General features: G+C 42.1%; 1 protein-coding gene across 1 annotated transcript; it reads left to right on the top strand.

The window, feature by feature from the left end:
* Window positions 1-780: 780 nt before the first annotated feature.
* LOC145416465 (organic cation transporter protein-like) lies at window positions 781-14,783 on the top strand. Its single transcript, XM_080285421.1, has 12 exons — window positions 781-904; window positions 1,614-1,779; window positions 2,146-2,257; window positions 2,805-2,908; window positions 3,290-3,444; window positions 3,896-4,064; window positions 5,144-5,291; window positions 6,300-6,388; window positions 6,729-6,988; window positions 7,488-7,672; window positions 7,819-8,009; window positions 14,615-14,783. The coding sequence occupies exons 1-12, from the start codon at window positions 781-783 to the stop codon at window positions 14,781-14,783; spliced, it is 1,872 nt and encodes a 623-aa protein (XP_080141547.1).
* The last annotated feature ends 355 nt before the right edge of the window (window positions 14,784-15,138 follow it).

Here is a 15,138-nt window from a genome sequence, read left to right as displayed (position 1 = left end):
CCTCCCATATCCTTTCCAGATCCTCTCAGACACAAGCTTTCTCACCTGCAGTCTTCCACACCTTCAAGATCCAACTAATATCCACCACTTCGAAGATCCACTTGTAAAATCAGCCACCCAGTCTCTGTAAATTCAAGTCTTCCACAACAGCAAGATTAGATTATAAGGAAGTTTGATATCTTAGAAGAACAGAAATTCCTTTAAGACAGTGGAGAAGGAGTTATAAAATTCTTGAGTCAGTTTGGGTAGTTAGAGGTGAAAGGTGAGTTAGAAAAGCTAGGTCACTTATTTAGGTCACATATTCAGAAGGTCACATTGAGGTAACATACTCGGGTCACACTGAGGTCACACACTCAGGTCACATTCAGAAGGTCACATATTTAGGTCACATTCAGAAGGTCAGATTGAGGTCACATGCTCAGAAGGTCACATACCCAGGTCACGTACTGAGGTCACATTCAGAAGGTAACATACTGAGGTCACATATCAGTCACATATTCAGAAGGTCACACACTGAGAAGGTCACATACTTAGGTCGTAAATTCAAAAGGTCATCATCTAATAAAAAAAATCTCCACGTCTGCTCAGAAACAATCACAATCATTCACGAGGAACCAGGAGAACAATCACTCCCACCAGCAACCCCAAATGTCAGAATCAGACAAGGATAGGGCAGGGATATTGGCAGGCGATGGAGGGATGGATAGAAGGGAGGAAGGAGGGAAAGGAGGGGGAGGGATGAAGGAGGGACGTGAGGAAGCAGGGAAGGGAGGCGGGGAGATGGAGGGACGTGAGGAAGGAGGGGATGGAGGAAGAGGACTGGAGGGGGCCGACTTCGACAGCATTCTGACCAAACTGGGCACCGGAAAGTGGAATATTTTGTTCGTCGTCGCCATGGGATACTGTAAGTCGTGGATGTTTTTTTTATTTTTCTTTAGTCTACCCTATTTTTCACCAATTTCTCTACATTTTCTGTGTTAATTTTGAAGTAATTGTAATCTCCCCTATATGTGCATCTACTTTTCAAATGTTATCACGTAAATATTGACTTTTTAATACTCTGTCTTACCCTGTTTCATTTTATCTGGTTAAATTGATTTTTTTTTGGGGGGGTCAGATTTGCATTGGTTTGATACGCTTCCAATCTGAGTAATTTTTAGACCATTTCCTGCCTATAATCATCTTTTTCATTCCGTTTATATTAAATTGAATTATTCTTATTTTATGCTAACTTGATTATTTTGTACTAATTTAGTCTTTTTTGTCACTTATTTCTTACTCCAGTTTGATCTGTTTTAATCCCTCTCTCTCTCTCTCTCTCTCTCTCTCTCTCTCTCTCTCTCTCTCTCTCTCTCTCTCTCTCTCTCTCTCGTCTACAAGACTGGAAGATATAAATGTCTGTCTCTGTCTCTATCTGTCTGTCTGTCTGTCCTACGATATTTTCTCCATAGTTTTTCTTTAAGCTTTGTGTCTATCTGTCTACTACCTATCTATCTCTGCGTATTTTCCTTTTATCTATCTATCTATGTCTCCCATTTTCTAAAGTCAAGTATGGTAAACTGATATATTTTTAACTTTAACAGGGGAAACTTATTTATTTTTCACACTACCAGGGTACTCACTCCTGCCCTACCACACCGTTGCTGGCGCCTTTATCTCACCCCACGTGGATCACACCTGCATCCCGCCCGCCCACGCCCACACCCCCGCCCTCGACATCCCGCCCACACTCCTAAATACGCCCACAAGCACCCCCAAACCCGCCGAGCCTGATGTTGAGTGAGTTAATTTTATGATCAGTAATTCTGCTTTTTCTTTTTCTATAATGATAATGATGATGATGATGATGATGATGATGATGGGTGTTAAGAAAAGAACTAAGGTACTGAAGACGATGATGATGATGATGATGATGATGATGATGATGGGTGTTTAGGAAGGAACTCTGGTAATGAAGAGGATAATGAAAGATGATGATGATGATGATGATGATGATGATGATGATGATGATGATGATAGTGATAATGATGGTGATTGTGATGGTGATGATGATGATGATGATGATGATGATGATATTGATAATGATGATGGTGATGTCGATGATAGCCTAACTCCTCCCTTAATTAGATTCACACCTGTTTTCAGTCCCTCCTGCACTTACCTGGCCCAAAACGAGACCACAGGACAGGTAGACGAGAGGACGTGTACTGAGTGGCATTTCGAGAATCAAACCTTTCTTTCCACTGTCACTTCAGAGGTAGGTAGGGAGGCGTACATGAATAATAATCCACCTCGTAGTGCTTAATATCTATACTCTTTTCACTCTAACTTGGTCGAAAATTACCCTCTCTCCATCTTAAATGCTGACACGTAACAATAGATTAACACTAGAACATGATGCTAGTCACGAAAAAGTGCTAATGGAGAGGATATAGAACTGTACAGTATATCTAGTAGGAGTAGCAGAAGTAGTAGCAGCAGTAACAGTAGTAGTAGTAGTAATAGTAGTAGTAGTAGTAGTAGTAGTAGAAGTCATCGTAGAAGTAGTAGTAGTAGAAGTAATAATCATAATAATCATATAATAATAATTAAAAATAATAATAATAATAACAACAACAATAATACTAATCAATCATTTCCTGTAGCACCCTCGGGGATGCATAGGGCCTCAATAATACTAATACCAATACTAATACTAATAATGTAATAAATGCTAATAATAATAATAATAATAATAATAATAATAATAACAATTAAAATACCAATAAACAAGCTATCTCATCCTAACAATAATTTCCTTTCAGTTCCAGTTGGTTTGTCAATGGCGGTACCTACGGGCCACCTACCAAAGCATGTATATGTTTGGGATGCTGGTCGGAGCTGGATTTAATGGATTTTTGGCTGACAAGTAAGCATCATCCCTCCCTATCCCTTGAAAGGTGGATGGTGGGCTGGAGGTGAGGGGAAAAGAGCCTGTAGTCCACTGGGTTTACATTCGGATGAGCCTGAGGTTACAACTACTGCTTCTGCTACTACTACTGCTACTACTACTACTACTGTTATTGTTACTACTACTACTACTATTACTACTACCACAAAATTCAGACACCTTTTTAGTCCACAGGTAAGGTTCAGGTGAAAACGTAATTAAGACACCTTTTTCGTCCACAGGTAAACTTCAGGTAAAACTATAAACACCTTTGTGGGTCAGTTCCCTTAGGTGAAGGCATACTAGGACATCCTCTTCCTCCCCCTGCTACTACCACTACTACTACTACTATCTTTGCAGGTACGGTAGGTGGACAATGATCGCCATATCTACCTGTTCCTACGCTGTGATTGCTTTGGGATCGGCCTGGCTACCCTCCATACCCACGCTCCTGGTAGCTAGGTTTCTTTTGGGCTCTATGCACCCCACCTCGCTACAGACCGGGTATATATTGGGTAAGGATGTGTGGACGGAGATAGATGGATAGATGGATGGAAATAGGTAGAGGTATGGATGGAATGATGGATGGGTTGATAGATAGATGGATGGATGGATGGATGGAAGGATGGGTGGGATGGATAGATTTAGGTAGAGGTATGGATGGAGTGATGGATGGGTTGACAGATAGATGGATGGATGGATGAATGGATGGATGGGTGGGTGGATAGATAGATGGATTAAGGGTTGGATAGTTACATAGAGAAATGTGTTTATAGACAAGTAGATAGGTAGGTAGATAGATTTGATGGAGATAATAGATATATATAGAGAGAGACGAAGATATTAGACACACACACAAACACACAAGACAAACACACACCAAACACACACCAGACAAACACCCAAACACACACACACACACACCAGACAAGCACCCCAACTAACCCCTCCCTTTTTCTTCCACAGTTCTCGAGGTGACAGAGCCTAAGATGCGCTCCAGGGTAGGATTGTTCCAGTTCTTCACCTGGTCTTGTGGTACCATGTTGTTCAGCGCTTGGGCCTACCTGATCAGGGAGTGGAGATACCTACAGACGGCCATATCGCTGCCTTGCTTCCTATTTCTACCCTTTTTATGGTTAGTTGTATGATTTTTTCTGCCTCTTTGTTTTATGTTTTTTCTGCCTCTGTGTTTGTTTTATGCTTTTTCTGCCTCTCTGTTTCTCTCTTTTATGTTTTTCTGCCTCACTGTTTCTCTCTTTTGTGCTTTTTTTGCCTCTGTTTTTCTCTCTTTTATGCTCTTCTTCCTGTTTCTCTCTTTTATGCATCTTCTGCCTCTGTTTCTCTCTTTCATGCTTTTTCTGCCTCACTATTTCTCTCTTTTATGCTTTTTTTGCCTCTGTTTTTCTCTCTTTTATGCTCTTCTTCCTGTTTCTCTCTTTTATGCATCTTCTGCCTCTGTTTCTCTCTTTCATGCTTTTTCTGCCTCACTATTTCTCTCTTTTATGCTTTTTTTGCCTCTGTTTTTCTCTCTTTTATGCTCTTCTTCCTGTTTCTCTCTTTTATGCATCTTCTGCCTCTGTTTCTCTCTTTTATGCCTTTCCTGCCTCTTTGTTTCTCTCTTTTCTGCCTTTTCTGCCTCTCTGTTTCTCTCTTTTTGTTTATATTTCTGTGTGCCTCTCCTTGTCTTTCTCTCTGTCTCTCATAATCAGTCTCTCCTGGACCTCCGTTTAGAGAGAGCGGAAGTGGATGCAGAAGGCTCTACCTCTGCCTCATTTCCTGTTTCTACCTGCTCTGTGGTTAGTTTTATCTCTCTCTCTCTCTCTGTGTCTCTCTGTGTACCCCTTCCTGTCTCACTCTCTCTCTATCTCTCTTCCCCAGTCCTGTGTAGACGGCTATTTTCCTACCTTGTCTGTGTTTTACCCGCCCTCCGTTAAGTTTCCTACACCTGGGTATCAGAGATCATATTTATAGTTTTTCTGTGTTTTTCTGTCCCCTTTTCTGTGTGTTTTTCCATCTGCCCTTTCGTTTGAACCTTTAGTGTCACTGGCCCGCATTCTCGTAGGGTATGGACGCGCCCTAATATCTTTTCCTAAGCGATTTATCACGAAGACTCAGCACTGAAGTTGCGAGATTGACAGGTTAGAACAGATGGACTACTGCACTTTCCTGACTTTATCTATCTATCTATCCATCTATCTATCTATCTATTTCCAGGCTGCTAGGAGAGTCCCCCCGTTGGATGGCGGTGGTAGGGCAGCACCAGAGGGCACTAAAGGAACTCAAGAAGGCAGCAAGATGGAACAAAGTAACACTGCCATCTGACGAAAAACTCCTCGCCATTATGCAGCAAATTCAACAGCATGTAATAATAATAATAATAATAATAATAATAATAATAATAATAATAATAACACTAGTAGTAGTAGTGAAGATGGAGGGATGGAGTGGCGAGGTATATGAGAGAGGGGTGTGTGAGCTGGGAGCAGGGCAGTGAAATGGCGGGGGACAGGGCAACATGGAGGCGATTTGTTTGTGGCCACCCCCTACGGAATTAAGGCGTCTGGCAATAGATAGATAGATAGTAGTGGTGGTGGTAGTAATAGTAGCAGTAGTAGTAGTAGCAGTGGTGATGGTAGTAGTAGTAGTAGTAGTAATAATAATAATAATAATAATAATAAAACAAGCTACTCCATCCCTAACAATAATAATTCCCTCTACCTATACTCTTTTTACTCTAACCTGGCCTAAAATTGCCATCCCTCCATCTTGAATAGCAGTAGCAATTGATTAACACTTGAATATGATGCTGGTCACGAAGAAGTTCTACAGAATGGATGTGGGGCAACAGTATCGTCTTTTTCTGCCACTGAGCTACGTGAAATGAGCCGCAAAAGGACGAAAATCTGGGCCAAGTTAATGTGAAAGAACTACATTATACTCATAGGCTATCGTTCTATATCTTGGCTGAAGAACTTTGAAGATTTTATATAACATTCTGAGAAGCTTATTGCTCTCTGAAAATCGCCACACTGGGCAGAGCATAGTATATTTTGCGTCATTGTGGTGATGATGATGATGATGATGAGGAGGAGGAGGAGGAGGATGGTGATGATGATGATATCGATAATTTTGATGATGATGAGGAGGAGGACGATGACGACGATTAGAATGACGAAGACGATGATGATGGTACCACTAATGATGATGATGATGATGATACGCTAATGATGATGATGGTACCACTAATGATGATGATGATGATGATACGCTAATGATGATGATGGTACCACTAATGATGATGATGATGATGATACGCTAATGATGATGATGGTGATGATAATGATGATGATGCCTCTCCCTTCCCCTTCAGGCGGTGTCGGCGAGAGAACAGAGTGCCGCAGGGACTGGCAAAAAATCTTGGGCTCAGGCTGTATTGGACAGGGCCATCATACTCTTTAGGTCTGTATGATCTGTGTATCTCTAGGTAGAAACACACACACACACACACACACACACACACACACACACACACACACACACACACACACACACACACACGCACACAAATAAACAAATAAGCACGCAAGCCCACCCGCACCCTCCCACATCCACGGACACCCCACTCATGTATATAGATAGATAGATAAATAAATACACAGATAGATAGGTAGGTAGGTAGACAGACAGACAGACAGACAGACAGGCAGGTAGATGAATAGATAGATAGAACGGCCCAAATTACTTCTATGTGGTCATGCCTTTCATCATTGCATTACCAGGCATAATCCCCTCCACACAGGACCCCCAAACTCCGCCTCATCTCCATCGTCATGTGCATAGAGTACTTCGTTGGCGCCATGACGTTCTTTGGCCTCACCCTCGGAGCCTCTGCGATGGGAGTGGACCCCTTCCTCTACGGTGCCATCGTAGCTGTGGCTGAGTTTCCTTCCACCACGATATTCATCCCCGTTGTGGCATATTTTGGACTTAGGAAGAGTCTGATCGTGGATTTCTTCATCTGTGCTGCATCACTCCTGGCCCAGCCTCTCATTCCTGAAGGTTGGTGTTATTGTCTGGCTGTCTCTCTGTCTGGTATCTCTCTGGCTTTCTCTCCATCTCCGTTTATCTGTCAATCTTTCTTTTCTCTCATTTGTATTCCTTCTTCTTGCGTTTCTTTTCTACTCAGCTCTCCTCCCCCTCCCCTCATCTTTTCTTCTCCCCTCTCCTCCCCTCCCCCTTCCCATCCTCTCCTCTCATTTCCTCTTCCCTTCTCTCCTCTCCTCTCCACCGCCATACCTATTTAACCTTATTATCATATTTTTAAAGCAATATTATGATTATCGATTATTTTAGCTGTTCAACGTCTCATCCCTGTTGGTTGGTTGGCTTTCTGTGTGTGTGTGTGTGTGTGTGTGTGTGTGTGTTTGTGTGAACCTATCTACTCGTATGTATGTATGTGTGCGTGCTTTTATGTATCTACCTATCCATGGACGTATATATGTGTATGTGTATTTGTATCATCCCCTACTGACAGATCTTACTCTCTCTCCACTCACAGGTCTCAAGTGGCTCTCGATCCTCCTCCTCATGATAGGGAAGATGTTCAGCTCAGCGGCTTTCAACGTAATCTTCCTCTACTCCCTGGAATTAATACCAACCGAGCTGAGAACGCAAGGAATGGGAGCTGGTATGATGGCCTCCCGAGCTGGTGCTATCGTCGCGCCCTTCATTATGAGTGCATTGGTAAGAGAGAGAGAGAGGGAGAGAGAGAGAGTACTGTCTCCTCATGCCCAGTAGCTTCATAAACTTCCCCTTTACCCCAAACAATAGCTCTCTCCTTTAACATTTCTCGTGAAGCTGACAGGCAAATTCTTATCTTTTCTTCCCAGGACGCCAAATATCCCTGGGGCATCTCTGTGGTGTTCGGCATAGCGGCACTACTAGCGGGTTTGGCTGTGCTGCCCTTGTGGGAGACGCAGAACACGCGATTACCAGACACAGTCGCTGATTTGGAGGGCTACACCACTACCTACACCACCTCTGCCAATACCTCTAACACCAAGAGCAAGTTGAACGTCAGGTGAGGTGGAAACAATGACCAGGTGGCATTTGTGAATTAGGTGACAACAGAATCAGATCAGGTAATGTTTGGGTGATTAAGATTAGGAGGGACTCTGCCAACACCTCTGCCAACACCTCTGCCAACACCTGTGACACCAAGAGTAAGTTGAATGTCAGGTGAGGTGGAAACAATGATTAGGTGACAACATTAATGATATAGGTGACAACAGAATCAGATCAGGTAATGTTTGGATGATTAAGAGTAGGAGGGATTTATTAACACTGCCAACACCTGTGCCAACACTTCTGACACCAAGAAAAAGTCCAATGTCAGGGGAGGTCACACAATTAGATCAGGTGACATGGATGAGATAATTGACAACAAAGGTGACAACATTCATCAGATGAGGAAATACTGGATAATCTAGAGGGGTGTATACTAACACTGCCAACATCTCTGCCAACACCTCTGACACCACGAACAAGGCCAATGTCAGGTGAGGTCACAGCTAAATCACAGCAGGTGGGAACTATCAAATTAAGTAATGAGAGATTCATATCAGGTGACAGTACCCATATTAGGTGACGATGTTATTCGACAAGGTGGACTGTGAGTGATGTGGAAGGATGATGATGAGGAGGAAAGGGGAGGAGTAAGAAAAGGAGGAGTAGAAGGAGGTAGAGGAAGAGGGGGGGGGGAAGGTAATGATGATGATGGTGGTGGTGATGCTGCGGATGATGATGTTGATGATGATGATGATGATGGAGATTTTTTTCTTTTTCAGGAACGGCATCAATAATCCTATTCCCGTGGATGACACGACGTCCTGCTGATGTCAGGGTCATGATGTCCTAGTGCCAAGAGGAGAACCACACACACACACACACACACACACACACACACACACACTGTACATAAGTGTATACATATCCACACACATACTCTCCCTCCCTCTCTCTCTCTCTCTCTCTCTCTCTCTCTCTCTCTCTCTCTCTCTCACACACACACACACACACACACACACACACACACACACACACACACACACATAACATAGATGCATACATATCCACATATTGTACATATTTCTCTCTCACTCTCTCTCTCTCTCTCTCTCTCTCTCTCTCACACACACACACACACACACACCCAGACACACACACAGACACACACACACATAACATAGATGCATACATATCCACATATTGTACATATTTCTCTCTCACTCTCTCTCTCTCTCTCTCTCTCTCTCTCTCTCTCTCTCTCTCTCTCTCTCTCTCTCTCTCACACACACACACACACACACACACACAAATCCATCCCCTCTAACACCCACACACACCCACAAACACATATCCACTCCTCTACCTTCTAAATAAAAGACTATATGCTGTTTTGTTATTATTCTTTGTTATACTATTAAGTTATATCAATATATATGTGTATACTCATTCCTTTTAGATATATTTAATTTCTCAGCCCCCTGTGGGTCGTGTTTTAGGAGAAGAATGTGACTTAGAAAAAATATATGCGTGTCTTTTCAAGCTATGTTATTTATCCTACGTTCTTTGGATGGCTATGTATTATTCTATTTATCTGTCTGTCTCTCTCTATCTACCTAAGTATCTATATCTATCTATCTTTTTATCTATCTATCCACGTATCTGTATCTATCGGTCTATCTATCTATCTGACATCTATCATTCTCAGGCTCCTATGACTCACTCTCAGCTGAATAAAATCGTCTGGAAGGGGTTAGAACACAGGGTTAAGGGTATCAGTGTTAATATTTAGGCCTGCTGGTTAAGGAAGCTCCATAACACCTTTTCCTTAGCGATTTATTTTTGGATATGGCTAGTTAAGATCATTTTCCACGTAATGTATGCAGAGTAGGGCGATATTGGAAGGATTTATGTAACACAGAAGAGGACCGTAGCCTCGTAGGTAAAGGAAGCTCCCTAACACCTCTCCTTTAGCGATTTAGGGGGATGTTGGAAAGAATTTATACAGAAGAGGACAGTGAGATGCTTCCCTAAAACTATTTTTAATCAATAATCGTTTGTTTATCATATATTTTCACTGTACTGTAAGCTCAGATTGAATTTCAGAATGACTGATAGCTTTTGGATGAAGTGAGGAGCATTTACAAACCATCTGACACACACCACAAGCTTAGGAGCCTTTATAAATGCAGTTCAGAGGTGCACTGGGTTGACAGATAACTTTAAGATGAAGAGAAGCGAATTTACAAACAATCTTACACACACCTTGAGCTTAGAAGCCTATATAAATACGGTTCAAGCACATTGGGTTGATTGACAGTTGTGAGGTGAAGACAGGAGAATTTACATACAATCTCACATACACCTCATGCTTAGGAACGTTTATAAATGCAGTTGAAGGCTATAATGGGGTCGGTATAGGGTGTAGGTATAGGTGTAGGGCCATTTTGCAGCTGACAGTCAAAGGAGAAGGATCGAGTGCTAAGTTAGTGAGATCTGGGACGAAACTGCTTAAGACAAAGTTGTTTCTTGAAGGTTTGGCGAATCGGTATCTTCATTATTATTACTATTATTATTATTATTATTATTATTATTATTATTGTCGTCATTATCATTATCATTCTAACTTTTTCTCGTACATTATTATCATCATAATTATCATCCTCATTCTCACCTTCTCGCTTTTTCTCATCATCATCATCATCATCTACAAACACAACCACCACCACCATCACCATTATCATCATCATCATCATCATCACCGGCATCACCATCATCATCATCATCATTTTCTCCCTACCTAAGGATGAGATGAAGTAGGAACCAGAAACAAGGAAAGACAAAGTGCTAAAGTGTGAGAACTACGAACAGGATGCCTAAAAAATGGGCCACACACTCATCGATAAATCATTCTAGCCCATGGAATCCTTGCTTCACCTCACGGACCTCTTTAGCGTACTCATTTATCTAATTGTCTATTTTTATTACTGTGGACATTATATATTCTGATAGACAAGCAAAAGAGTGAAGTTTCTTGTTTGGTTAAATGTGCAAGATGGTTTTAAGTAAGTTGTAATTGTAGAATAGTAGTAGTAGTAGTAGTAGTATTATAAGTAGATGTATTATAAGAGTGTTAGGCTTTCTCTCAACGCATCCTCCTCGGCGATTTATGCAGTTTAGTGTGATGCAGATGTGGTGTTAGTGGAATTTGTGTACTTGACACAGTGGGATAATTTTGAGTCGCTTGTCATGTGGCGGTAAGGGAGGCTGTGTGTGCGTAAGAATATAAACACACACACACACACACACACACACACACACACACACACACACACACACACACACACACACAAACAAACATACTGTCACTGGCGTAGTTACCCCAGTAGCGATTGGGTGAAATAGAAGATAAGGTGATAATGAAAGGAGAGATAAGCGAGCCATTAAGAATATAAATCTTTTTCCTATCAGTCTCGCTGCCTGTAAAGGATGACCCTGGTCCACAGCTGTCTTTACCCAGCAGTCACTTTTGCCTTCTCAACTGACAACACACCAGATGTTTTTCTCACAAATTACGCAGAAAGTTCCTCTTGTCCTTGAAGTGTGGATGTGACATAATGTGGGAGGAGGAAAGTAGGGATGTTTGCCAATTAGAAGCCTAAATGGCGCTTTCGTCACGTTCTTGATGGCACGCAATTGGTCCTGTGTGGAGTATATGAGGCCCTCATTTGTAGCAGGTGCCTCAGTTGTTTCTGTATGAACAGGGTTTTTAAGACAGCCTAGTGGTTAATTAGCTGAGAAAGGTGGAGTAAGTCTCCTTTATAAGCTCCAGGAAAGTGTGAAGAGACACATTGTATCTCTTTCTGTACACACACATCCCTGTACACATTTTTGTCTCATTTTGTACACACATCCCTGTACACATTTTGTCATTTGTACACATTTGTACACATTTACTGTCACGTTACACTTCTGTCACATTGTGTTGCACTTTTCCCCAACACTACTCAATACGTGACTTTGATTATAAAATACACTGTTTTGTGGACCATTTCCCATTTCTGGCTCACTCCCCCATTTACACTAGTGTGTGATTTATATCTGGATTTAACCTTCGAAGTGTCCACGCTTCCTCGAGCTTTGTGAGTACTTAGCCTCCACTGAGTGTGTTCTGGTTAGGTAAGAAATAACTTGTTTTATACAGTATTTGTATTCTGAGGCCTATATGAATCCGTCCTTTTGTAAAACGAACCCTGGTTTCTTCTTTGGTTGTGTATGTTATAGTGTACAGTAAAGTTAAGTTAGTTTTCTTGCAAACTTTATCTTATCCCTTTTGGTGCTTAATTAAGGGTTAAGGGTGCACCTTGATATACACCCCATAACAATACACACATACATACATACACAGAGCTCCTCCACACACCTTTCCCTGCTTTTTATGCAGCTCACACACACACACACACACACACACACACGATTTCCTGCTTTTTATACAGCCATTAATCTCTCTCTCTCTCTCTCTCTCTCTCTCTCTCTCTCTCTCTCTCTCTCTCTCTCTCTCTCTCTCTCATACGGGCTTGAATCACGTATAAAGCAACTGCATGTCACTCCTAATTCATTCGAGGAACTCTTTAAGGAGCTCCGTGATGCCTGTTCCTTGGTGATTTTGTCTACCTATTGCTCCTAAACATATATTATTTTCATATCGGCACGAGAGACTCCCTAACACCTCTTCCTTAGAGATTTATTTTGGATATTACACCTTAACATATACTGTACAGTCTCTTATAATACCTATATCTTTGTTGTACCTACATAGTTACCATCAGTGGTGTATAGAAGAAAACTGAGATATAAATAGGAGAATAAGTCGCTAAGTAAAATATGCTTCGGAACCCCTATGCATAAAAACAATAAACACTAAAATATGATACAGTCTGGGAAAAAAAATAAACGAATCTATTTTTAACAATATGAAAAATATTTGATGGTAAGCAACGCAGGAAGGAAAAAAAAAAGCTTAGCAACAATAGGTATGAGGCAGGTGTGTGTGTGTGTGTGTGTGTGTGTGTGTGTGTGTGTGTGTGTGTGTGTGTGTGTGTGTGTGTGTGTGTGTGTGTGTGTGTGTGTGTGTGTGTGTGCAGTGTTGCATGTCGGCCACTGTGCAAGGTGGAAGCGATCTCTATTTTGACTGTGTGTGTGTGTGTAATTCACCGGGTCAGCTTTTACCCTCCCGGAAGGGAGCTGGGAGCTCATATAGTCCGATCTAAGGGCAAGGCTGTGACCTCCACACACGAACACACCCGTCCCCTTGCTCAAGGGGGACAGTAACCACCCACTTCGTCAGTGAAACTTTCTCGCAACCTGAGCGAGGCGCGAACTCCCGTCCACCAGTTGGCAAGCGAGAGCGTTACCACTGCACCAACGAGCGGTGTGTGTGTGTGTGTGTGTGTGTGTGTGTGTGTGTGTGTGTGTGTGCGCGCGCGTGCTTCATATCGCTGTCAGTGTACAACAATTAAATATAATGACATTCTGGTTTGCTTTGTTCTTTCTCCCTCCAGACGATTTTTTTTCTCTCTCTCTCTCTCTCTCTCTCTCTCTCTCTCTCTCTCTCTCTCTCTCTCTCTCTCTCTCTCTCTAAACCAAAGACACTCCCACATACCAACTCTTTCCGTATACAAACACACTCGTTCCATCTATAACAAACAAGTCAAAAATATATTGGAACAATTTTAAAAATCAATATATATTCTCATCTAAACAAATTATCTATATATTTACAGTATCTATAGCCATCCACCTTAATCTCCTAAGGGGTGGCCACAAACAAATCGCCTCCATACCGCCCTGTCCTCTGCCATTTATCTGCCATGCCTCCAGTTCACCCCTCCCTCACATGCCACATACATCCCTCCACTCCATCCCTCCATCTCATCCTTGGTCTCCCCCACCCTCTCTCCCCTCCACCTCAATCACACACACTTTCCTAAACAGTCTTTCATTCTCTATCCTCTTCTTTTAGCCAAACTAACTCAGAATATTTTCCTTAAATCTTTCAGTCACAGCCACATCAATACCTTAACGCAGATAAGATGCAACGAATGTGAATCAGATTATAATGAGTGCTATTAAGCTTAATATTGACAAAAATAAACACATTCTGATATACCAAAACATTCTCACTTACCTTATACTAGCAGAACACCAGTCTAGCGAAGTTCCCAGGAGCCAAGAACGCTTTAAAATGTCAAATAATGACATATCTTCCAACACACACAACATCAGAGTCACTAGCTTGTTCCAGCATTGTCCTGCCTCCCACAGCCGATCCCCCATCCCCTCCCTCCTCTCGAAGGCATTTGGCGCGAAACGATGCAGCCTGACATGTGGAATTCAAATCTTTTTTCCCGGGGGTGAAGAGAGGATCACAGGCCATGTACTGCAGGGTGGGGAGGCGTTGCTCTCTGAAAATATTTGCCTCGTTTGTTGCAGTTTTTGGCTCTGTTAGACTTCAAACCAAGCCAGTTTTTGCCACTGTATGTGCGGAAACGTATATACAATTCTGTGGGAGTGAAAAAGCAGCATAAAAATTCGTATTAACGTAGATTTCACCCCGAACAGTAACTTTGGAAAAAAAAACTGGCGGGCGGAGACTCTGGGGAAAACGAAACACAAAGAATCCAGTCTTGTTCTGAGCCGTTTCACTTCGGGCGTCGAAGGTTCGCTCAACACGAATCATTCCCCGGTGTGGATTCGCAAGGCATCGCTGAACCACTCTCCATCTCCGTAACATCATGACTTAGGCGACTTGTCTCTCGAATTTTACTGGGAAATCAGATGTCTTCGAAAACTACATCAACAGTTCCGATATTACCTGTACTCCCGTAGTAAATTACTTGTTCTGGAATATTTATATAGTTATTTGATGACAATTAAACCTGTGTGGCAACTAACTCTGATCTCTCTCTCTCTCTCTCTCTCTCTCTCTCTCTCTCTCTCTCGGCACTAATTTGGTTACGCTATTTAAACTGTGTGGGAACTGTGAGTTATTTATTCTCTCTCTCTCTCTCTCTCTCTCTCTCTCTCTCTCTCTCTCTCTCTCTCTCTCTCTCTCAGGCGATTTTATGAGGCTGTAGTGAGGTGGT

Source organism: Coenobita brevimanus, chromosome 106 (assembly GCF_032717465.1).
Source record: "Coenobita brevimanus isolate Jiangsu-jjx chromosome 106, ASM3271746v2, whole genome shotgun sequence".
Taxonomy (NCBI): Eukaryota; Metazoa; Arthropoda; class Malacostraca; order Decapoda; family Coenobitidae; genus Coenobita; species Coenobita brevimanus.
The sequence above is the reverse complement of the archived record's forward strand: the minus strand, read 5'-3'. Positions and strand labels throughout refer to the sequence as shown.

Excerpts from the sequence above, each read along its gene's own strand:
- LOC145416465 (XM_080285421.1), top strand. The coding sequence starts at position 781 with ATGGAGGGACGTGAGGAAGGAGGGGATGGAGGAAGAGGACTGGAGGGG. Across the intron at positions 4,065-5,143 it reads CTATTTCTACCCTTTTTATG|GCTGCTAGGAGAGTCCCCCC; the intron begins GTTAGTTGTATG and ends ATCTATTTCCAG. Across the intron at positions 5,292-6,299 it reads TGCAGCAAATTCAACAGCAT|GCGGTGTCGGCGAGAGAACA; the intron begins GTAATAATAATA and ends CTTCCCCTTCAG.